Source organism: Scyliorhinus canicula, chromosome 15 (genome assembly GCF_902713615.1).
Source record: "Scyliorhinus canicula chromosome 15, sScyCan1.1, whole genome shotgun sequence".
Lineage (NCBI taxonomy): Eukaryota > Metazoa > Chordata > Chondrichthyes > Carcharhiniformes > Scyliorhinidae > Scyliorhinus > Scyliorhinus canicula.
In genome coordinates this window covers 113103915-113129868 of record NC_052160.1, presented here as the reverse complement: position 1 = coordinate 113129868, position 25954 = coordinate 113103915, and the positions used below count along the sequence as shown (strand labels likewise).

The following is a 25954-nucleotide window of genomic DNA, read 5'->3' as shown; positions in this document are numbered from 1 at the left end:
GGTCACAACCAGCCAAAATGTTTTTTTTTTAAACAAACAGCAGGATGCTGTGCAGGGTACTGCAGCATATCAGAAATGTGTTACTTATTGCTTTTATCTGCCTGTCAGCCATATAAATGAATATTTTTAAAAGTGGCATCCATATCTAACAGAATTTAGTTGGATGTCCATGATTTGGACAATGGATCTTGATTTGGACAAGCACTCGCGGCAGCCATTTGTTACTGGTTCTATAAGTCTGCATTACATTACTGTCTCAAACCCTAATGAGTGCAAAGAATGCAGTCCAAGAATCAAACAGGATATGGAACAAAATAGCTGAGGGGACAAAAGGATGCATCAAATGAAGACAGATGACATTACATCTGCATTATAACTGGTAATATTGCCAATGCTGATCACTGAATAATGACAGAGATACCAGAAACTGAGCATTTTAAGGCATTGAGGGCCATAAATGCAACATAATTTTGCTTACCGTGTGCATCACTGAGCTACTGAATCTTAATGTTATGGCTTATGGTTCATAAAACATTTTTTTTTCAAAGTATTTTTATTCTCCATTTTAACATTTTCTTCAGAATTTACGCCCCACCAACAAACAATAAATGGTAACGAATACAATGTCAATCCCCTTATCAACAACAGCGATCCCATCCTCCCACCACCACCCCAAATAACGGCCCGCCTGACAATATAAGCATCAAATAAAACAAACCCAACCAAGGTGGGAAAAGAAAAGAAAAAGGAATCCGGAATCGCATATGGTCACCATTGACATATACGGTCCACCCTCCAACCCACTCTTCTAATATTCAACCCATCCAATCCCCGAAAGGGTACCGTGAATGGCACCCATAAATTGTAGACACCCCCCCACCCCAGACTCCTCCCCTCCACTTCCTCTTGTAAACTCCTCCCTCCAACCTCGGTTTCTTCCCCCAAATTTTCACCCTGGCTAGACTCACCGAAACCTGTTCTACCAGGCTCCGATGGCCGCAGCCCCTCCCTCACCTCACTCCCGTTCACTGGCCGGATTAAACCAGCCAGCATGGAGGCCCCCGCCCGGGTCTCCTTCCCCCTTGCCCAGTCCCAGGAAAACCAAGAAATCCCCTTTAGCACACAACCCCCACATACACACCCAAGTCCGAAAGAACCATCATTGCAAATGAAAGTCCCACCTCTTCCCTTGTCCAAATATATACAGCGTCGACTCATTTAGTACATACACCAACATGCAGTGAAAAAATAAAGTTACATGAGGCTACATCGGTACACGACCGTTTCTCAATTCTGCCACAGTCCTTCTGCCTTCGCAAACCCCTCCGCTGCTTCCGCCGTCCAAAAATAAAAGTCCTTGGATTTGTTGGTCACCCTCAACTTAGCTGGATATACTATGCCGCACTGCACCTTGCTGATGTACAGTGCCTTCTTCACCCGGCTGAAGGCAGCCGTTCTCCTCGCCAGCTCCACTGTAAAGTCCTGGTATACGTATACCAGCTCCAGCCCACTCCATCTCCCGCTTCTGCTTTGCCCAGCACAGAACCTTCTCCTTCACACTGTACCTATGGAAACACAGAGTCACTACTCTTGGTGGCTCACTCACCTTTGGTATAGGCCTCCATGACCAATGAGCCGGATCCAGTTCATATCGGGAGGGATCGTCCCCCCTCCCCCAATAGCTTCGCCAACATCGTGGCAAAATACTCTGTCGGCCTCGGGCCTTCCACTCCTTCGGGCAGACCCACAATCTTCAGATTCTGTTGCCTAGATCTGTTTTCCAGGTCTTCCATTCTGGCTCGCAGACCCTTGTTGGTCTCCATCACCCTCCACAACTCCTTCCCCATCGAGGTGAGTTGATCACTGTGCTGCAATAATGCCTCTTCCACTTCCTTCAGTGTCTCGCCATGCTCCCGCACCTCCGCCACTGCTCGATACCGCCGCCCTCACCGGGGCAATCGCCTCCTCCATCAGCATTTTCAATACCATCCCCATCTCCTTTTTCATCGCTTCCATGTCTTTTGTGAACTGTTTTTCAAGTTTCACACCCATCACCTTGGTCATTTCTTCTGCTGTGAATGATGCTGCCTCCCCCTGGTGCTCCAGCCGCGCCTTTCCTTACAGTTCCTGCGCTGACTTTTTCACTCACCGGCGGACTTCCGTTAACTCGCTTTTTCACGGCCGTTTTCCTCCCAAACTTGGACATTTCTCCTCCCTCTGCCTTCTTACAGCCTTTTTGATTGAAGGCGATGTTAAGGGTCCAGGGACGCGTGTCGGGGCTGAATAGCTTCGCTCTTCTGCGACGCCACCTTTTCACGCTGCTCACCAGCCCTCGTGTCAAAAATAGAAAAGCGAATTACTGCGGATGCTGGAATCTGAAACAAAAACGGAAAATGCTGGGGGGGCAGGGTGCATCTCCTCATGTCATGCTCGATCTTTCGGCCGTGCCATTTCCTTTGTCGTGACTTTTATTACATCAAGAAAGCTCCGACTCTGTTGCAGAAACGTTTTTTGGGGGAAAACCAGAAAGGTTGCGATGGTGACTAAATCTATTAAAAAAATTATTACTGGGACACACACCTCGCATCCCCCACCCCCTCACAAATCTAACCTTCTGTTCACTAGGTTAGTTACATTTTGCAAGTAAATTTTGTTCACAATCAGCAGCTAATTCAATTTCAAATAATTTTAATAGCATTACACAACACCATACGTACCTTAATAAAAAAAATCATTATGTTTTGAATTACAGAAATAAAACTTATGTTACAATAATAAATTCTACCAATGCAAGAAATATGTCAACAGAACGATTTCTGCTTTACAGTGCCGAGGTCCCAGGTTCGATCCCAGCCTCGGGTCACTGTCCGTGTGGAATTTGCACATTCTCCCCATGTATGCGAGAGTTTTACCCCCCACAACCCAAAGATGTGCAGGGTAGGTGGATTGGCCACGCAAAATTGTGCCTTAATTGAAAAAAAATGAATCAGGTACTCTAAGTTAAAAAAAAAAAGAAAAAAAACAGAAGGGTTCACACCTAAACTATTACACAGTCTTTCGTTCATAGACTCGACTATTCCAGCATATTCCAGGCTGGCATTCCACATTGTTCACAAAACTCTGCTGCCGATAACCTACCTCACAGCAAGCTCGGTTTGTTCTTGACCACTCTGTTCGCTAACCTACATTGGTTCCAGATTAAGCAACGCCTCGATTTGAAAATTTCAGGCTTGTTTTCAAATCGCTCCATGGCCTTTCTCCTCCCCGTCCCTGAAATCCCCTCCAGCCCAACAATCCTTCAAGATAACTGCGCTCTTCTAACCCTGGCCTCTTGAGAATTCTTGATTTTAAGCACTTCACTATTGGTGTTTTCTGCTGCCAAGACCCTAAGGCCCGGAACTGCCTCCCTAGATACCACCCCTCTCTTTTTCTTTAATATTCTCCTTAAAACATATCTCTTTGTCCATATTTTTGCTCACATTCCCTAACATCTCTATATGTGGCTTGGTGTCAAATTTTGTTTGGTAACAGTCCTGTGAAGCGCCTCGAGATGTTTAATATATTACAGGTGCCATTTGAATATAAGCTGTTGTAGTATTTTGTGTTTGCAGGTGTTGACTAATCTGCTGTGTATTTCCAGCACTTCCTATATTTAATTCTCACCTTATTTAGTTATATCAATGTATTTTAAACATTTATACAAAATACGCTTTACACGTGCCATGGCGGAACTACTTTGAATCGGGAAATAAATTATTTTTTGCAATTAAGCATTAAGGGGACTCACCAGACTGAGCGTAGTGCCTCCAGTTCAGGATGATCTCAGGTGCACGGTACCACCGTGTGACCACATACCCTGTCATCTCCGAATCCGTGTGTCTAGCAAGGCCAAAGTCAATGATCTACGCAGTGTCAGAAAAATATGCAGATCCAATTTGAAACATTTCTTTCTGGGTAATTCAAGGTCTATTTTTTAAAGAATGGAAAAATATAAATGAAACCAATAGATCTCTGTACTCTTACTATTAGTCTACAACCATATTACATTTTTCAGTTAAACTAACTGAAATTTAAAGTTACCAAATCGAGAAAATTCCACTTGAAACTTCTGGATATTAGTCAAAGCAACATACATTTACAACCAGTCAAAAAAAATCAATTACCTTCAAACCACAGTCTTTATTTATAGCCAAATTACCAGGTTTCAAATCCTAAAAGCAAAATAAAGTTTAACATAATTATAAAAGTCTTTCAGTGCAATAACAAATATTTCAGGCGCGATTCAGCGACTCTGTTGTGCCGCTTACCAGGCAAAAGAAAAGGACGGCTTAGAGTTCATCACCAAGCAGGGAGCTGTTGAGGACAGAGCCCTTATTTGAAGAAACAGTGTAGAGTTATAAACCAAGGAATCACCAGAGGGGACCCTTGCTACTGGAAGTCCATTTAATTATGCTCAGAGCATTGAGTGAACACTGGGAAATTCACCCTGGTGGGGCAGTGATCAGGGGCGGAATTCTCCCCTACCTGGCGGGGCGGGGGGTCCTGGCGTAGCGGAATGGCTCCCGTTCCGCCGACTGGCACCAATGGCCTTTGGCACCACGCCAATCGGCGTCGGGGCTGGCCGAAAGGCCTTCGCCGGTCGGCGTGAGTCCGCACATGCGACGGAGCATCAGCAGCTGCTGACGTCACCACCGGCGCATGCACGGTGGAGGGGGACTCTTCTGCCTCCGCCATGATGGAGGCCACGGCGGCAGCGAAAGAAAAAGAGTGCCCCCACGGCACTGGCCCGCCCGCCGATTAGTGGGCCCCAATCGCGGGCCAGGCCACCATGGAGGCACCCCCCGGGGTGCGATCGCCCCCCCCCCCCCCCAGGACCCCGGGGCCCGCTCCTGCCGCCTGCTCCCGCTGGCACAGAGGTGGTTTAAACCATGTCGGCGGGAGAGGCCTGACAGCGGCGGGACTTCGGCCCATCGCGGGCCGGAGAATCGCCGCGGGGGGTCCGCCGACTGGCGGGGCGCAATTCCCGGGTGGCGGAGAATTCCGGCCACGGCGGGGGCGGGATTTACAAAGGCCCCGGGCGATTCCCCGACCCTATGGGGGGGGTCGGAGAATTCCGCCCCAGAGATCTGACTAAAACTGGGAGGAGCTTGGGATTTTTAAATTACAAATGTTTGGAATTAAAAAAAAAAAATTTAGAGTACCCAATTCATTTTTCCAATTAAGGGGCAATTTATAGTGGCCAATCCACCTAGCTTGCACATCGTTGGGCTGTGGGGGCGGAACCCATGCAGACACGGGGAGAATGTGCAAACTCCACACGGACAGTGACCCAGAGCCAGGATTGAACCTGGGACCTCAGCACCTTGAGGCGACAGGGCTAATCCACTGTGCCACCGTGCTGCCCAAATGTTTGGGATTATGAGATTACGGCCTTTAATGGACAACTATTTTTAAAGGACAACTATTTTTCAATGAACATTTCTGTTTTATAACCTTCACATTGCATTTTGAAGCTTTTTTTAAATGCAAGTACAGACAGACAACATGGCACCTTCCAGTGTTTGTTCAAACCTTGTTAGACTCGTATCACTAGAGCTGTTGTTAAAGAGTTGTTAAAAATGCAAAGCCCTTCCACCAATGCCCATTGAATTCTAAAAAGTTGTGAAAAGCCCTCTTACTTATTTTTAAAAAAATTTTAAATTGTTTATAAATTTAGAGTACCCAATTATTATTTTTTCAATTAAGGGGCAATTTAGTATGGCCAATCCACCTAACCTGTACATCTTTGGGTTGTTGGGGTAAAACCAACGCAGACACGGGGGAGAATGTGCAAACTCCACATGGAGAGTGACCCAGGGCTGGGATTCGAACCCAGTGCTAACCACTGTGCAAACGTGCCGGCCCTAAAAGCCCTCTTACTGATGAGGGAACAGGAGCCAGAAAGACACTGCACAGGACCTCAGCATAATTATCTTCTTTGCTTTATCAAAACTAACATAGCAATCAAGTTAGAGTTTGGAACTATATAAAGTTTGTTTGAGAACAGCCACTTTCTGTGCAGAACCCTTGGAAGAGCTCTGAGAAATAACATGAGGGATTCTTGGCTAAGGGAGGACGAAGAGGAAGGCATTAAGACAACAACTGCTCTTCTGCTGAAAGAGTTCAGGAAAACTACAGGTGCTGTAACTGCAGAATTAGTAAGGAATAGGAAACCCTGGGCTGAATTCTCCACCGTCGGGATTCTTTATTTTGCTGGCAGCCTGGGGGTTTCCCGATGGCGTGGGGCTGCCCCACAACTGGAAACCCCATTTAGCAGCCGGCGAAACGGAGAATCCCGCCCCGTATCTCTCTCTTTCTCTCTCCCAACAACCTGCTGAACGGCTGAGTCCACCTGAAAAAAGGCAAACACTGACTGGTCGACTGCAGAAGCCACCGCCGCTGCTAAACCAAAAGTTTCAACCCCTTCACTTCAGAATGGAGGAACCTGAGCAGCAATCCCACAATGCTAATTCAAAGAGACTGATTTGAAATCTCATCTTTAAGTATCTTTTTCCTTTCTCTGCATTTTAATCTTTGTATCTGTATTTTTAGTTAATAACTTTATCACTTTTACTTAAATAACTTGCAGCAGTTGTTTTGTAATAACTAACCTTTCTCGTGTCTGCTGGATCATTTTAAAATTGAACCATTCAAATTAAAAGGGGGATAAATACACATACAAATTGTGACAAAATATGAGATTAAATATTTGCTGTGTGCAAAATTATGTATAAACATAGCCAGGGTTTTTCATTGTGTTCTAAAGTTAATAAGGAATACCTTCTCTTTAGCTTAGTGCATTAGCTGCCTACCAGATAATGTTTAGTCATTGATTTTAGTTTCTTTAGTTGATTTTAGTTTGTTTGTTACTGTAAAATCTTAAAACGTGAAATCCTATCATACGATTCTTTGGTTTGGTCTGGGAAATTCAATCCGCATTTAAAAGTATATCTGTCCTGTCAGGGATCATAAGTCAAATTACCCCAGAGTTTTGCATTTACTGTAGTTGCAAATCATGGTGCAGTACAAATAATATTCCAGATTTTGCACTTTTTGTTAAATTCAATCATTTCGAACTGACCATATTGATCTTTTATTATCTGACATTTTGCACCTGTATTCGCTGCGAGTGCAAACGGCACAACATCTCACGGAACTCAAAAATCAAGAATCTCGCCAGAGAAATCCTGGCTGGGATTCTCCCCTACCCGGTGGGGTGGGAGATCCCGGATGATGGAGTGGCGGGAACCACTCCAGCATCAGGCGGAGAATCCGCACCTTTAGGGGCCAAGCCCTCACCTTGAGGGACTGGGCCCGCACCGGAGTGGTTGCCGTCCTGCCGGCTGGGATGGAATTCCGCCCCAGAGATCTGACTAAAACTGGGAGGAGCTTGGGATTTTTAAATTACAAATGTTTGGAATTTTAAAAAATAAATTTAGAGTACCCAATTCATTTTTCCAATTAAGGGGCAATTTATAGTGTCCAATCCACCTAGCCTGCACATCGTTGGGCTGTGGGGGCGGAACCCACGCAGAAATGGGGAGAATGTGCAAACTCCACACGGACAGTGACCCAGAGCCAGGATTGAACCTGGGACCTCAGCACCTTGAGGCGACAGGGCTAATCCACTGTGCCACCGTGCTGCCCAAATGTTTGGGATTATGAGATTACGGGCTGGGGGGGGGGGGGGGGGGGGGGGGTCACCTCCGCGTCGGCTATCGCGGAGGCTATGGCCGATGCAGGAGGAAAAGAGTGCCCCCACGGCACAGGCTCGCCCGTGGATCGGTGGGCCCCGATCGCGGGCCAGGCCACCGTGGGGGCGCCCCCTGGGGCCAGATCGCCCCCCCCCCCCCAGGACCCCGGAGCCCGGTCCTGCCGGTAAGGGAGGTGGTTTGATTCACACCGGCGGGACAGGCATTACAGCCCGATTAAGTCAGAGGCAAAAGAGATCCCCAGCTGTACGTTTCTAATTAGATTCATTGGTGAGACAATTGACACCCATTATCCCCGAGTTCACCACGATTTAGTGGTGGCTCACTGTTCTAATGGAGGCCACATGGTTTCCTGCACGCTCGGAAAGCCACCCAGCAAAACCTAGCAGGTTTGCCAGTGGCGTCCCCAGGGGGTCCCTTGCTTAGTTTGTGCCTGATCAAGGGACCACACATCAGGAGGAGGGGGGAGAGGGGGGGGGGGGGGGGGGCTCTAAAGCCATCCCCTGCCCTTCGCTCTGACTGCAATCCATAACCAACCTTCAATCACCTGTGGACTGAGGCTCCTCCACAATCTTGGGCCTCAGGTGGGTCTAACCACCTCAATTCCCGTTCCAGCTGGCAGCACAAGGAGCCTCTGATTTGCCAGCAATTGGGGACCTCAATCTGGAGTACAGATTTTCAAAGTCAAAACCAGGACATGTTTAAAAGCCCTGGGAAGGCAGGACTCTAATAATTAAAAAAGGTGTTTATTTTAAGAACAAAGCAGATCCATCACCACCGCCTATGAAATCGGAGGGCAATATAAGTGTGTTAGGAGTGCGTGAACTGCCCAGAGACCAAACTTAGTTTGCTTCGATTAACAAGTTCGACAGCGGCCTTTACTTCCGACAAGTGATTGACAAGTTGCAGGGCCACAAAGGACATAATGGCTGACTCCAACTGACCAATTGGAACTTCCTTGTATTTAGCTTTTGGGGGGGGGGGGGGGGGGGTGCAGATGAAAAAGCATTTTGAGAAATTGTTTTTTTCTTGTGGGGTAAGATATAAGAGGTAGAGTGTAAATAAACTTAATTCAGCTGAAGACAGCACCAGAAAACACTTGGAAGATTGCGTCACAGTGGTTAGCAATGCTACCTCACAGCACCAGGGACCTGAGTTTGATTCCAGACTTGGGTGACTGTGCGAAGTTTGTACGTTCTCCCGTCTCTGCGTGAGTTTCTCGGTGTGCTCCGGTTTCCTCCCACAGTCCAAAGATTAGGTTAGGTGGATTGGCCATGCTAAATTACCCCTTAGTATCCAAGGATGTGCAGGTTAGGTGGGGTTACGGGGATAGGGCAGGGGAGTGGTCATAGGTAGGATGCTCTTTCAGACAGTTGGTGCAGGCTCGTTGGGCCAAATGGCTTCCTCTGCACTGTATGGATTCTATGAAATGTTTAACAGTTAGATCTGTCCTACGGAGGACTCCAGATGCTAGAGAGGAGGACCTCGTTACAGGTGGGTAGCTATGGCCCCCAACACCTGAGCCAATCTCCAGGGAAATGGCCCACTGTGGGATAGAGCCAAACAAAGAAGGTGTTAATAGAAACATAGAAAATCGGAGCAGGAGGAGGCCATTTGGCCCTTTGAGCCTGTTCCACCAGTCATGATGATCATGGCTGATTGTCCAACTCAATAGCCTAATCCCGCCTTCCTCACAACAATCCTCTGATCCCCTTCGCCCCAAGTGCTATATCTAACTGCTTCTTGAAAACACACAATTGCTTTGTGTGGTAGTGAATTCCACAGGCTCACCACTCTCTGGGTGAAGAAATATCTCCTCATCGCAGTCCTAAAAGGTCCACCCCGTATCCTCAAACTGTGACCCCTGGTTCTGGACACCCCCACCATCAGGAACATCCTTCCTGCATCTGCCTTGTCCAGTCCTGTTAGAATTTTATAAATTTCCATGAGATTCTGCTCCCTTCCCATTCTTCTGAACTCCAGCGAATTCAATCCTACCCCGCTCAGTCTCGTCATACGAGTTCTGCCACCCCAGGAATCAGTCTGGTAAAATTTTTGTGCATAAGCGTAAGGTAACAGAATATGTCAATAAGTACACCCAACCCCATAGGAGCATCCCAACTGGTACTTCAATGATTCCAGGAGGTTCCTATCTGGGGGCCGCATATAAAGTGTCAGTTGCTCTCTGTACGAAGGGGGCCATTCAGCTACAAGTCCTCGGGTTGTATTTCAGCAATTTGGCCCTGTCTCACTCTCCCAATTCAAGTTAAAGGTGGCAAATAATTGCCAAGGGAAGAGGCTGGTGGGGAGGGAGCGGGGTGGTGGGGTGGGCGTCCCTCCGGATGTGTTGTCAACAGAGATTCGATTTCCGTGATGTGCTGAGAGCAATTCTGAGGTGAGGGGTAATTAGCGATTTGTCCTCCAGATGGCGTGTGTGTTTTTTTTTGATGCACTGAGTGTCTGGTTCGGCCATTTCAGAGGGGGGCAGTTAAGAGTCGACCACATTGCTGTGTTGGGGGAGTGGGGTCTGGAGTCGCATATAGGCCAGACAGGGGTAAGGATGGCAGATTTCCCCTTCCCTAAAGGGATATTAGTGACCCTGATGGGTTTTTACGACGATCGATGACCTCTGTATTACCAATCCAGTGACAATACCACCACGCCACCATCGCCCCAGTGGCTGGATCCGTACAGAATATACCCAGCCCCACTCACTACTCAGTTTACACTGACCTCAACCACCTATACTTAGGCGGCCCTCCCCACCAATGGGATCTTCCAGTCCCACATCAGGCTTTGTCGCTGTAATATTGCTTCCATTCAATCAGATCATGGCTGGTACTTTACCTCATTTACTCACCCTGACTCCATAACCCCTACTTAACATAAATCTATCCAACTGAGTCTTCAAAATGTTTCCATGGGAGCCCCACCTTTTTCCGGAGCGAGATAAAGTTCTGGATTTCCACCCCACTCTGTGTGAGGAAAGTGCTTCCTGACCTCACCCGCTGAACGGCTTGGCTATCACTTTTCCTCCCGCCACTTGTTCTGGACTCTTCGCCCCCCCCCCCCCCCCCCCCCCCCCCCCCAAAGAGAGGAGATAATTTCTCTGATCTAACCTGGCAACTTCTTCAAATACCTCAAATAGATTTTACTGTTAATCTTCCAAATTCAGTCGAATGGGGCGTCAGGTATTCAAACATCTCCCCCTCACCCCCGCCCCCCACCCCCATGAGGTCAGGGGTTGGGACATCTCCCCTCCCCCCCCCCCCCACCTCATGGAGTCCGACGTTGGAACATCCCACCTCATGGGGTCAGGGTTTGGAACATCTCCTCCCACCCCCCACTCCCTCACCCCGCCTCATGGGGTTCAGCGTTGAAACATCTTTCCCACCCTCATGGGGTACACTGTTGAAACATGGTTTCAGTGTTGCAGATTTTCTTGATTGCAAGCAAATGAAAGACCCTCTTTTGGAGGGGGGGTCGGTGCAGACTCGATGGGCTGAATGGCCATCTTCTGCACGGTAGGGATTCTAGGATATCGTAATAATGTAATCTGGCGAACACATCCTGATTATTAAGGTTTAGTACTCATCAATGCACAAGCTGCTGATTCTGCTTTTCTGCTTCAGAAAACACAACAATCACTGTTGCTACTGGAAACGGCCTTGGTTGTTCACAACGCCAGCAAGAAAGTGCAGAGTCGATTTTTTTTTTAAAGACTGTGTTACAACGTGGCTCCAAATACCAATCACAAGCTATGAAAGATTAAATGGCAGTACATATTACTTGCTTAGGTAAGCGTTGTCTACACATTCTCCCCATGTCTGCGTGGGATTCACCCCCACAACCCAAAGATGTGCAGGTTAGGTGAATTGGCCATGCTAAATTGCCCCTTAATTGGAAAAAAAATTATAATTTAAGTACTCAAAATTTAAAAAATATATAAAGGTAAGCATTGTCTACAACCAAGTGCCTTGGCAAACCGTTTCAGTTTCTCACTCTCTCGCTGTCTTAGCCTTTCTGTCACCCCAGCCCTGTAACTTTTCCCTCTCAATGTATTTGCTCTTTATCTATTAACTGTCGCTGGTGTTCAGAATATTCCTCACTCGCTTGTTCTATGTTCCAAATACAGTAACGTACAGCTCTGCTATGTTGGAATAAGACATTTTTCATTTCCGGGGACGTTAAAATTGTAGACCGTTTGCACTTCTTTCCTCCCCCAATTCTCAGGGTTTGCAGATTCTAAATTGCGTCGCCTGAATTAGATCACCTTGATTTAATTAAAATGCACCTTCTTTTGAGTTCAAGAAGCTCAGATCCTTCAATATAGGTAATATTTTTAAACTGTCTGAAAATGCTACAGTGCAATGATAAACAAATCTTTATCATGAAACGGCATCTATATCAACATGAAAGTGATGCGCAATTGTTTCAAATATTCGCTCTCCATGAACTCATTACAGTCAGAGAAACTGTATGGAAAGAATTGGGCAAAGTCTGAAAAGTGGTGAATAATTTCTTAAAATTTCACAGTAAAACTGGAAAATATATGATTTTATTTTCAATCAACTTAAATCATATTTACCAGAGTTTACACAAGCCAGTGAATTGATGGAGGCTAAAATCCGTTTCCTTAGGCTGGGTAGATAATTTGAAGATACAGAAAGCAAATACATTTTTCTGAAAATAAAACGCCCTAGGCAGAAATGTGCTGGTGATTTTTTAAACACACAATTCTTGTGCAGGTGGCTGCAACCAGGAAATAAAGTGCCGGGATTGCTTAGTCTGGCGCAAGGAAAGGTCTGGGTGCATTGAGAATTGGCAAGGGGCAACACAAGACTTGAATATTGTAAAAGCTTTGCAGATATCACAGGAATGCCTGAGTAAACAGAATGGGGGAATAAGTAACATCACAGTGATGTATTAAGCGTGATTTCCAGAGATTAGGATTGTGTCACATTGCTGAAATGAAGTAGAATAAATCAGTACCAATCGGTGAGCAGTTATGGACAATTTCCACCTGAGTAGGCTCACGGCAGGGATGACGGTATACCTGTAATGAATCTTATGATTTTTCGATACGGCCTGTCTGATTTTACTCCATGTGCTATACCTGATAATAATCTTTATTATTGTCACAAGTAGGTTTACATTAACACTGCAATGAAGTTAATGTGAAAATCCCCTAGTCGCCACATTCCGGCGCCTGTTCGGGTACACTGAGGGAGAATTCAGAATGTCTAAATTACCTAACAACACGTCTTTCAGGACTTGTGGGAGGAACCAGAGCACCCGGAGACAACCCACGCAGACACAGGGAGAATGTGCAGACTTCACACAGACAGTGACCCAAGCCAGGAATCGAACCTGGGACCCTAGCGCTGTGAAGCGACAGTGCTAACCACTATGCTAATTTGCCGCCGTATCTGGGTCTTTATACTAAATGGAATAACAAAAAACAGTGGCCGGGATTCTCTGAGCCTCTGCGCCGAAATCGTTCTCGGCGCGGGGGCGGAGAATGGGGTCTCAGGCCCGTGATCGGATCCGATGACGGGACGCGATTCTTCCGGCGACTGGAGAATTGGCGCCAGTCGCATGCACGCTGTCGATGCGGTGCCAGTCGGGGACACTTGAAAGAGGCCCCCCGCGGTGATTCTTCAACCGGCCAAGTTCCTGTCAAGTTCAGCCGGCGTGGTACCCGTATGGTTTCACTCAGCGGGAGCTCGGACTCACGGCCGTGGTGGCCATCATGATGGGGGGGGGATCAGAATCCGGGGGGGCCTCCATGATGGCCAGGCCCGTGATCGGGGGCTACCGATCGGCAGACGCGTGCGATCCGGGGAGGCCTATCTTCTTCCACGCCGGCCTGCTGTGTGGCTCCGCCATGTTGCGCAGGGGCTGGCGCAGAAACGGCGGCCGCGCGCATGCGCGGACCCACAGCTGGAAGTGCAGGGCCCCATATCGGCAGCAGGAGCTGCGGGGCGCACGCCGAGGCCCTGCTATCCCTCTTGAAGACGGAGAATCACTCCGGACTTTTTGAAAAAGGTCTGTGGTGATTGGCGCCCGTTATCCGCCGGGTATGGGGACATAGCCCCATTTTCAGAGAATCCCGGGCCAGTGTCTTTGAATCACTTGGTGTCTAAGGAATCGGACTGCTGTATCTGAACAGATTAAGTTCTTCCTGTACATCCTTACTTTTAAAAGCAACTCTATTAATGATTAAACTTGCTGAATCTTCTGAAGTGTGCTCAGACCTAATGGAATTCTTATTTGCTGCCCAGGAACAATGAAAGAGTTAATTGTCACTCATGGCATGTTACCTTAGAAAATGAACATGCTTCACAGCCAGCAGTAAACCACGTAACCAAAGTATACTGGTCTAAGGAGCTGGGTTTACCCTGTTGCTCCCGGTGAATATACCACTCTGAAGCTGTTACAAAACAACAAACTAGCCCTTTGGGGGGAGCACCTGGAAAATCTGGTGGTGTAATAGTAGAGCCATTGTTGTAGCCCTTAAAGGAGACAAGTTAAAGATGGCACAGGCCCTATAAATATGTAAAAATTATTCTGAAAGATTGCATGGGAGAGCAAGAGATGGCCTGAACCTCTTCTATTCTCTTTAGTAATCTTACAGCTACTGCGCACTCAGGACCACACCCCCTCTTCTGTTTCAGTGACAGGTTGCAGTATTTCAGAATGTGAGGCAAAAACATTGACTGGTTTCTTAAGCCTCTTTCCTCACAGGAATTGAAATTTGGTCGGATAGCTGAAGAGTAGCTGGCCAAGATTCCTAATTGGAAGAGGAGGGTAGAAAGAATGTCTCAAAGGCTGGATATATGGGAAGGTGATGGCTTAGTGGTATTGTCACTAGACTAATAAACCAGAGACCCAGTGTAATGCTCTAGGGTACCTAGGTTCAAATCCCGCCACTGCAGATGGTGAAATTTTTTTATTTTGAGTACACAAATCTTTTCTTTCCAATTAAGGGGCAATTTAGCGTGGCCAATCCATCTACCCTGCAGGTCTTTCGGTTATGGGGGTAAGACCAACGCAAACATGGGAAGAATGTGCAAACTTCACATGGACAATGACCCAGGGCCGGGATCGAACCTGGGTCCTTGGTGCCATGAGAGCCACCGTGACACCTCTCGATGAAATTTGAATTCAATAAAAATATGGATTTAAGAGTCAAATGATGACCATGTATCGATTGTCGTAAAAACCTATCTGTCTCACTAAAGCCCTTCAGGGAAGGAAATCTGCCTACATTTGACTCCAGATCTACAGCAACATGGTTGACTCTCAACTCCCCCCCTCAAGGGCAATTTGGAATGGGCAATAAATGCTGGTTCAGCCTGCCATGACAATATTCCATGAACGAATACAAAAAGGAATTTGTCAGCGAGCTTCCCACCCCATTTTTCCCACTAACCAAATGAAATTGAGCGGTACAGTTGAATATAATCAAGAAAAAGGGCTTTCGGTGTGGACCATGGAGTAAGTGGTCACACACAAGGCAGCACCTGCCCAAAGTTACAGAAAAGAGCTCTTTTTTAATCAATACGGGGTGGAATTTTGATGAGAAGATGTACATGAATGTTGGAGGAGTACTTTTCCCCAGGAATGGTATATCTCTTGGTTACCAGACACGGCAGAAACAGTGAAAGATTTGGCTGGAGATGCAGTAAAGACAAAAGCCTCTTCCAGCATGCAGGCGGGGGAAGGGCGAGCTTAAAGGCTTCAAGCTGACTTGATGGCTTTTATTAAAGCCGAATTCTAGCAGCAGAGGGAACAATTGGGCAGCACGGTAGCACAAGTGGATAGCACTGTGGCTTCATAGCCCCAGGGTCCCAGGTTCGATTCCCTGCTGGGTCACTGTCTGTGTGGAGGCTGCACGTGTCTGCGTGGGTTTCCTCCGGGTGCTCCGGTTTCCTCCCACAGTCCAAAGACGTACTGGTTAGGTGGATTGGCCATCATAAATTGCCCTTACTGACCAAAAGGGGCTAGGAGGGGTTATTGGGTTATGGGGATAGGGTGGAAGTGAGGGCTTAAGTGGGTCGGTGCAGACTCGATGGGCCGAATGGCCTCCTTCTGCACTGTATGTTCTATGTTCTAACTGTGAAAAGGTCTCGCCAAGGCCATTGAAGAAGCGGTGACGAGACTTCCGGTGGCAGCCATGGAGGAGTAGGTCGCGCATTCGGCCGCTCCCGCCTGGAACTGACTCTCGGACCTTTTTCAGGAGTTTCCACGGACTTTTTGGGGCAGATTGGCGAAGCGAACACTGCCAAAAGGATTCCCTCTCTGCTGTATGGATTGCTGGACCAGGAGTGGCCGGGTGAAACGCTTAAGTCCCAGCAGACAGAAGCGTGCGGAGCGGGCGCCGAGGCACGGCATGGCGGCCGGTATAGACCAGGGTGCATGGGCGCAGTGGGCACAGGAGCAACAGGAGTTCCTTAGGGGCTGCTTTGCTGATCTTAAAAAGGACATGCTGGCCCCGATGATGGCATCAATAGACCAAATGATCGCAACTCAGGCAACACAAGGGAAAGCGATTAAGGAGATGGAGAAAAAGCTATCCGACCATGAGGACGAGTTGGTTGTATTGGCTCTTAACGTGGAAGCGCAGGATGACCTGCACAAGAAGTGGCAGGAGAGGCTGGAGGACCTAGAAAACAGGTCCAGGAGACAGAACTTGAGAATCGTGGGCCTCCCCGAAGGTGTGGAGGGGTCGGATGCGGGAGCATTTGTGTCCAAGAAGCTGGACAGGGACGGGGGTATTCCCTCGACCCCTGGAGATGGACGGAGCGCACAGAGCCCTCGCAAGGAAGCCCAAGGCAAATGAACCGCCGAGGGCCATGGTGGTGAGATTTCATCGCTTCTCGGACAAGGAACTTGTCTTGCGGTGGGCAAAAAAAGAACGGAGCAGCAGGTGGGAGAACAGCTGATACGCATCTACCAGGACCTGGGCGTGGAGCTGTCCAAGAGGCGTGCTGGATTCAACCGGGTGAAGGCGACCCTCTTCAGCAAGGGCGTGAAATTTGGAATGCTACACCCAGCGAGGCTATGGGTCACGTACAAGGAACGGCATCACTATTTTGAGACGCCGGACGAGGCGTGGTCATTCGTCAAACAAGAAAAGCTGGACTTGAATTAAAGGACAGTTAAGCTTTGGTGGAATGTGGTGGTGGGGCTGGGTAACATGGTACAGTTTCTAATATAAGATTGTATGCAATGTTGGGTGCGTGTAAGGGCTGTGGTGGTGGCTGGAGGGTGCAGTGTTTTCGGCAAATGTTGAGATACAGAGGGGGGGGGGGGGGGCCTGTACTTAGTGCAAATGTTCAGGAAGTTGGAGCCCTGGTTCAACAAGTGTCTCCTCATGGGGTAATGTTCATGTCTTCTGTTTATTTTTTGTTTCGTATTACTATTTACTCACTGGGGCTGGAGAGGTAGTTTAATTGGTTTATTCACGTGGGGAGAAGGGCCCGGACAATGAGGTGACAGTCTGATCGGCCCCAGGGGCGGGAGCTGCCAGGGTCAACATGGGTCAGCTGACTCTCGGGAGCGTAGTGGGGGGTGAGCAAGTGCCCAGCTGGTGCTTGGCGGGGGGGTTTTGGATCGTGGGGCTGTTGGGCAGGGGAGGGGGGGTGCTGCTTTGCTGACAGAGGAGGTATCAATTTCGGGGTACCAACTGAGGGTCGGGGGCGGCGGATCCCTGTGGGGGCGCTCGAGGTTGGCCAAGATGGCTAGTCGGCGGGAGGGGGGGGCAGTGTTAGCCCTCGTCCAGGCTGATCACGTGGAATGTGAGGGGTTTGCATGGGCCGGTCAAAAGAGCGCGCGTGTTCGCGCATCTAAAGCGGTTAAAGGCAGACGTAGCAATGATTCAGGAGACACATTTAAAGCTCGCAGATCATACGAGATTGAGAAAGAGATGGGTAGGTCAGGTGTTCCATTCAGGGCTGGATTCGAAGACCAGGGGTGTAGCAATTCTGATCCTTAAGGGTGTGGCATTCGAGGCTGGCAGAATTGTGGCAGATAAGGGGGGCTGGTATATAATGGTGAGTGGAAAGTGGGAGGGGGTCCGGGTGGTGTTTGTGAATGTCTACGTTCCGAATTGGGATGATGTGGAATTTATGAGATGCATGCTAGGCAAAATCCCGGACTTAGAGTCACACCACCTGATCATGGGGGGGAGACTTTAACACAGTCATCGACCCCGAGCTGGACCGGTCGAAGTCCAGGACAGGGAAGCAACCAGCAGTGGCTAAGGAACTAAAGGGTTTTATGGAGCAGATGGGGGGGGGGGAGGTTGGATCCCTGGAGGTTTGCGCGGCTGAGAGCGAAGGAGTTCTCTTTTTTCTCCCACATTCATAAGGTTTATTCCCGCATAGACGTCTTTGTCTTGAGCAGAGCGTTAATCCCAAAGGTGGTGGGGACAGAATACTCAGCAATCACAGTCTCGGACTTAGTGAGGAGAGAGGGCAGTTCCCACTCTGGAGACTGGATATGGGGCTGATGGCAGACAAAGAGGTTTGTGGGCGGATTAGCAGGAACATCCAGGATTACCTGGAAACAAACGATACAGGTGAGGTAGCAGCGGCCACGGTCTGGGAGGCTCTGAAGGCAGTTGTCAGAGGGGAACTCATCTCAATTCGATCCCGTAGGGAAAAGAGAGAAAGAGCGGAGAGGGAGAGACTGGTGGAGGAGATACTCCGAGTGGACAGGAGATACGCGGAGGCCCCCGAGGCGAGGCTACTTAGGGAGCGGCGGAGTCTGCAGGCGGAGTTTGAACTGCCGACCACAGGGAAAGTGGTAGCACAGCTGAGGAAGGCAAGGGAGACAGTCTATGAGTATGGGGAGAAAGCGAGTAGAATGCTGGCACACCAACTGCGAAAGAGGGAGGCGGCCAGGGAAATCAGGGGGAGTAAAGAATGAGGAAGGTAACATGGTCTTGGATCCGGGGGGGGGGGTGAACGGAGTCTTTAAGGAATTCTATAGTAAACTATACAAGTCGGAGCCCCCGACGAGAGAGGAAGGGATGAGGAAATGTTTGGACCAGTTGAGGTTACCAAAGGTGGAAAACGACCTGGTGGAGGGGCTGGGGGCCCGATTGAATTGGAGGAGCTTGTCAAGGGTATAGAGGGCATGCAATCGGGTAAAGCCCTGGGGCCGGACAGTTACCAGGTAGAATTTTATAAGAAATTTTCGGAAATATTGAGCCACTCCTTATGAGGACCTTGAATGAGGCTAGAGAGAAAGGAACCCTCCTCCCAACAATGTCACAGGCTTTGATCTCACTCATTCCTAAACGAGGGAAGGACCCGGAACATTGCGGGTCATACAGGCCGATTTCGCTTTTAAACGTGGATCCAAATTGCTAGCTAAGATTCTGGCCACAAGAATTAAGGATTGCATCCCAGGGGTGATAGAGGAAGACCAGACTGGGTTTGTTAAAGGCAGACAACTCAACACCAATGTCAGGAGACTTTTGAATATCATTATGATGCCCTCAGAGGGGGGGGAGGTGGAGGTGGTAACAGTGATGGACGCAGAGAAAGCAGATTTTCAGGGTACAAACTGAACATGGGAAAGAGCGAGTTGTTTGTGATCCAGGCCAAGGGACAGGAGGAGAGACTGAAAGAGCTGCCGCTCAGGATGGTAGAGAAAAGTTTTCGTTACCTGGGTATACAGGTGGCCAGGAAATGGGATGCCCTGCACAGGCTCAACCTGACCCAGTTGGTGGAGCAAATGGAAGGGGACTTTAAAAGGTGGGACATGCTCCCGCTGTCACTGGCAAGGAGAGTGTAGACCGTAAAAATGACTGTCCTCCCAGATTTTTGTTTGTCTTTCAATGCCTCCCCATCTTCATCCCCGAGGCCTTTGTTAAGCGGGTGAGTAGGATCATTACAGGCTTTGTGTGGGCGAATAAGACCCCGTGAGTAAGGGGATCGCTGTTGGAGCGCAGTCGGGGGGGGGGGGGTTGGCGCTGCCAAATCTTTGCAACTCCTACTGGGCGGCCAATATAGCTATGATTAGGAATGGGCTTGGGGGGGGGGGGGTTGGGAACAGCTGGAGGTGGCGTCACGTAAAGGTACTCCTTTGCCGTTCTCGCCGACCCGTTACTCCACAAGTCCGGTGGTGGTGGCGACACTGCGGATCTGGGGACAGTGGAGGAGATACAAGAGGGTGGAGGGAGCATCGGTCTGGACCCCGATATGCAACAACCACAGGTTTGTCCCGGGTAGGATGGATGGTGGGTTCCAGAGCTGGCAGAGGGCAGGCATCAGAAGGATGGGAGATCTGTTCCTAGACGGAAGCTTTCTCAGTTTGAAGGCGCTAGAGGACAAATTTAATCTGCCGCCAGGAAACACCTTAAAATATCTGCAAGTACGAGCCTTCCTGAAAAAACAGGTAGTGGCCTTTCCAATGCTGCCGCCACTGAGGATACAGGAGAGGGTGATCTCCGGCACCTGGGTGGGGGAGGGGAAGGTGTCGGATATCTACCAGGAACTACAGGAGGTGGATGAAACCCCAGTGGAGGAGCTCAAGGGCAAGTGGGAGGAGGAGCTAGGTGAGGAGTTGGAAGCGGGTCTGTGGGCAGAGGTCCTGCGCAGGGTTAGTTCCTCCTCATCATGTGCCAGGCTCAGTCTAATTCAATTTAAGGTGGTCCACCGGGCACACATGACGGCAGCGAGAATGAGCAAGTTTTTTGGGGTAGAAGACAGTTGTATAAGGTGCAAGGGCAGCCCTTGTGGACATGGGCAAACCATGTCCACATATTTTGGGCATGCCCGGAGCTTAGAGTGTTCTGGCAAGGGTTCGCGAGGGCAATGTCCAAGGAGCTTAACACACGGGTGGTGCCGAGTCCAGAGATAGCGATCTTTGGACTGTCAGAAGACCCGGGAGTTCAGGGGCCGAAAGAGGCCGACGTCTTGGCCTTTGCCTCCCTAGTAGCCCAGAGACGGATTTTATTAATGTGGAGGGACTCGAAGCCCCCGAGTGTAGAGACTTGGGTAGCGACATGGCTGGGTTTCTCAGCCTCGAGAAAATAAAGTTTGCCTCAAGAGGGTCTATGCTCGGGATCTCTCGGAGGTGGCAGCCGTTTGTCGACTTTCTCGGGGAAAATTAAAATGTCAGCAACAGCAGCAATCCGTGGGGGGTGGGGTTGAGTGCTTTATTGGGATGGTGTGGGAAGACAGGGGCACGTGGGGTAATGGCTATTTAATTGTTATTGTATATTCTCTTTTTGCACTATTCATAGAATTTACAGTGCTGAAGGAGGCCATTCAGCCCATCGACTGCACCGGCTCTTGGAAAGAGCATCCTACCCAACCCCACACCTCCACCCTATCCCCATAACCCAGTAACCCCACCCAACACTAAGGGCAATTTTGGACACTAAGGGCAATTTAGCATGGCCAGTCCACCTAACCTGCACATCTTTGGACTGTGGGAGGAAACCAGAGCACCCGGAGGAAACGCACGCACACACGGGGAGAACGTGCAGACTCCGTACAGACAGTGAACCAAGCCGGGAATTGAACCTGGGACCCTGGAGCTGTGAAGCAATTGTGCTAACCACTGTGCTACCGTGCTGCCCAAAGAACATGCCACCGTGTACTTTGTTCTTGTGGCTGTAAAGCTAGTCAGTGGACAAACTCCATCAGTTGCATGTGTACATTTTATCATCTCGACTCTGGGATTGCCCTAACCTGTAATAGATTTATGGAAATCTTGTTATTCACTGATACCCGAAGCAGGGACACTTGTGGACAGTAAAAGTGCCTTAAAGGAGATTTACGTTGTGTGCAGATCTAAAAAGAATCTGAGTTGAAAAAAAAAGTAAGGACAGTTTGGACAAACTAAAACTGGGAAAGTTTCATTTAAGGCACTTTGCAGAAAACACAATGTGATCAAAATAAAAGAAACATTGGCAATAGGGAAACGGGCCAACAGCGACTAGATTTGAAATGAATAGATTCTATGCTAAGTGAGCGTGCATGATTTTAATTAAACTGAAAGCAGGAACAAATTTTTTATGGAGTTACAGGTGCATCAATCAGTCAAATAAAGATGGATGGTCTCCTATAAAAAAGCGAAATACTGTTGATGCTGGAAATCTGTAACAGCAGGAAATTCCGGAAAACCACAACCGGTCAGGCAGCATCTGTGGAAAGAGAGAGAGTTAACGTTTCAAATCCAATGAGTCATATTGGACTTGAAGCATTAACTCTAATTCTCAACGGTCGCCTGTGTTGTTTTTGTATCAGTAGATTATAATGAAGTGAGAGAAAAGTTTGAATTTCGCCACTGAATTTAAATATATGTTCAGTACATGTCTCGTTTCCTTTACATGGGCGGAAAGTAATTTATTTTATTATTTTGCCACAAATGTCTATCGCAAGGTACGAGAACAAGTTAGATTTAACAAAACATTGAACATATTCCCCAAAAAGAGAAAAGTTCAGCTTTTCCATCTTCCAACTAAGCAGCGTACCATTTTTCTGTGCTTCCTAAGGCTTAGTTCATTTTGCTGCTTGGCTTGACATATTTTACACTTTGCATATAAGTCGACTCCCATTATTAGAATCAAAGGATTGTTATGGTACAGGAGGCGCTATTCGGCGGCAGCTCTTCAATGAGCATTATGACTTAGTGCCTTCCACCTGCCTTTTCTCGATTCAAATAACCATCTGATGCCCTCTTGAATACCTTGATTGAACCTGCCTCCACCACAGTTCCAGGCAGAGCATTCCAGACCCGAACTACTCACATCGCATTTGCCTCTTGTGCAAATCACATTTAATCTGTGCCGCCTGGTTCTTGATACTTTGACAAGAGGGACAGTTTCTCCACATCTACTCTGTCCAGACCCCTCTTGGTTTTGAATACCTCGATCAAATCTTGTCTTCTCTTCCCCGGGGAGAAGCGTCCCAGCTTCTCCAATCTCTCATCATAACTGAAGTTTCTCATCCCTGGTATCATTCTTGTAAACCTTTTCTGCACTCCCTCCAATGCGTCCACATCCTTCCTGTAGTGTGGCAACCAGAACTGTACACAGTAGTCTAGCTGAGATCTAACTATTGTCTTATATAAGGTTTAGCTCACTCAGCTAAATCGCTGGCTTTTAAAGCAGACCAAGCAGGCCAGCAGCACGGTTCGATTCCCGTACCAGCCTCCCCGGACAGGCGCCGGAATGTGGCGACTAGGGGCTTTTCACAGTAACTTCATTGAAGCCTACTCGTGACAATAAGCGATTTTCAATATTTTCAATATAATTCAGAATAACCTCCTTGCTACTGCACTCTATGGCACTGTTAATAAAGCCCAGGATACTGTATGCTCTATTAACTGCTCTCTCCATCTATCCTGCCACCGTTGATGATTTATGCATTTATACATCAGGGTTTCTCCACTCTGCTCCTACACACTCTTTAGAATTGTACCCCTTATCTTATATTGGCCGGAATTCTCCCATCCCGCTCAGGACAGGTTTGGTGGCAGGCGGGAGCGGAGAATCCAACGGGAGCTGAAAAATTGGAAACATGCCAGCGTAAAAATATTTTGAAATTTTCCCAATTGCTGGTTAATGGCAAGTTGGTTATCCCGCTGCCTGGTGGCATGAACGCCATTTGTATTCATTCATATCTCATGAGAACAGCTGCTCGCCTGAATCTCCTCATGCCCTCTAATCTTGTGTAATGTCAGCAGGAAATCATGTTAGCCTCAAACCTGTTTGAGAAAGAATGGTGTGTACAAGGCTGAGCTCAGCTCACTCGAGGCTTCGAGGGGAGTACAACGTACAAAGCCTATCTGCCATAGTGCTGCACCATTCCTGATGTGCCGGGGAAGGCCGGTTGGTGCCCTGCAGCTCCATACCGAGCTGGTCTTGATGGACAGCACTGTGCTTATGGACCCTCCTGTTTAACCAACTTGATCAGTACAGTCCCCAGGGTTGGGGAGTGCAGCAGTCTTCAGCTCCTGGTAACCACACCATTGTCTGTCTGGACAGTGCTGTTCTGCGGGACCCGTGCAGCCTCCATGGATTGAACTTCGAACAGGGGTGTGATGCAAGGCGAGGATGGGGCTGACGATGGTGGGGGAAGGGGTGGGGGAAATGTAGAAGCAGGGCTGTGCAAGGGTGGGTTGGGATTGGGGGTGGAGAGTGAGGGACATAATGGTAGTCGGGAGGCAAGGAAGTGAATGAGGATGATGAACAATGGAAGGCAGAGGGAAGACCAACGGGAGGGGAGCTGGATACCGACAAGGCTGCATGAAATGCTGACAAAAGGGTTAAAGGAATACTACATTGTTTACTGGAAGGGGATGCAAACAGACTCCAGATGGGTGGGTAGAGGTCCATGGGGGACATGGATGCCTCGCAGGTGATGGACTCGGGAGGAGGGGGTGGGAATGTCCACCACAACAATACAGGATCCCGTTTTAGTGGGGAAGGATGGAGAATAACAGGAGGCTCCAGGTAAATCAGAGGCATGTGGATGGTGAGGGAGGGAGGGTCAAACTTCATCCTGTAGTAAAGGAGAAGCACTACCATCTTGGTCATCCTGGAACAATGGCATTGTGTAAAAACAAAAGTATGATCAATTCTTTCTAGGAGGGGTATGAGGCAGTATGGAAGGACCATTCCACTAGGCTACAAGGCTACAAGTGGTCATAATCCAGATCGCTTAGAAAGGAGAGACCTCATACATCAATATGCCACATTTATCATGAAGACCTGATGCCACAAGAGGTTGGAGGATTCCCCCTGCCAATGGCCTTGAAGGGGATGACAGCAACACAATTTATTTGCCTCTGGGTCCATCCAGGGATCAACAGGGTACCTATGCAGCATCTCTCAGACCGCATCAGATCGCTGCATAAAGGAGATGACCAGTGCCCTTTACAGGAAGGCCCATCACTATGTCAGGTTTGTTCTGGACAAAGATAGCCAGTCTGAAAGATTAATCGGCGTCTCAGCCATCTCAGTCTTCCCAAGAGTTTAGGATTCCATCGGCTGTACCTATGTGGCTGTACAGTGTCCCTGACGGTGCCGCCTAATGTTTAGAAAAAGGCTACCATTCCATCAATGTGATATTTGTGTGTAACCATCGCAAGCACATCCTGAACTTGTGTGCATGCTACCATGACTCCGACATCCCCACATGACTCCGACCTCCACAGGTGCCTGGGATTTTCGAGAGGTCAGAATGTCTGAAGGATGACTGCTGGGGGATAAGAGCTCCCCACTTAAACAGTGGCTGATGACTCCAGTACATTGCCCTCAGACTTATGCTGAGGAGAGGTACAATGCTACTCGCAGCTCCTCATGCTCCCACACGGAGCAGACCATAGGACTTCTGAAGATGTGATTCAGATGCCTGGACCGCTCAGGTGGCTGTCTGCACGGGAGAAGGTTTCCCACATGATCACAGTTTGCTGTACCTTTCACAAGATGGCTATGAAAAAAAGTGAGCCCTCCCCAGAAGGGCCAGGGGATGTGTGTGAGCAACATGACAGATGGGATGGTGATAATGTGAAAGTGTCTGTGAGAGAATGACTGTTGATATGTGACCCCTGCTAATGGATGTGTGAGATCTGTGAGGAAAGTCGTTGTTTCAATACACAATGCCATGCTGAGAGTTTGATAATGGAAGGACCCGAGAGTGGACTTAACCTAGTGGATAGGATGAGATCTTCAGTTGGCAATGACCTCTCAGGCCAGAAGGGTGAGGTTGGTGTGCTTCCTGGACCCACCGCTTGGGTAGAGGGCATGACTCTGCACCCAGACTCTTCAAATCAGGGCCTTGAAGGCATAGTGATTGAATCAGGGTGCAGACATCTTCGAGGTGGAAAGCCTTTTGCCTCTGGGTTCCAGATAAGCTGAAGAATTTTGTGAAGACGGGTGGGCTGGAGACTGTGATACAAGTATGTCGGACTGATGTTTACATGTGGCGCTCGAATCTTTGAACCTGTCAGCTGTCTGGGGGCGGGGGGAGTGGGGAGGGATTCGGGGTGATTTGGAAAGATATTCACTAATGCATAATTAATGCGGCTCCAAGTCTGGAAATGGGTCCGCGCTAGTCTGGACAGCTGGAACAATGCCACTGGAACCGACTGCTGTTACACTTCGACTAAAAGATGAAGAATTCTGCCTATTGTCTCTCTATGTTCTTCCAGCCAAAACGCATCACCTCACACTT

The 25954-nt window shown here is 48.5% G+C and overlaps 1 protein-coding gene across 2 annotated transcripts in view; it reads right to left on the bottom strand.

Annotated features, from left to right (window-relative positions):
• Positions 1-25954, bottom strand: part of LOC119978379 (mitogen-activated protein kinase 12-like) — an 80508-nt gene that overhangs the window by 27383 nt on the left and 27171 nt on the right. For both annotated transcript variants that reach the window (XM_038819973.1, XM_038819974.1), the window contains exons 6-7: positions 4164-4211; positions 3788-3902 (exon numbers count right to left, since the gene is read on the bottom strand). In XM_038819973.1, coding sequence (XP_038675901.1) covers positions 3788-3902; positions 4164-4211 — 163 coding nt within the window. The remainder of the gene's footprint in view (positions 1-3787; positions 3903-4163; positions 4212-25954) is intronic.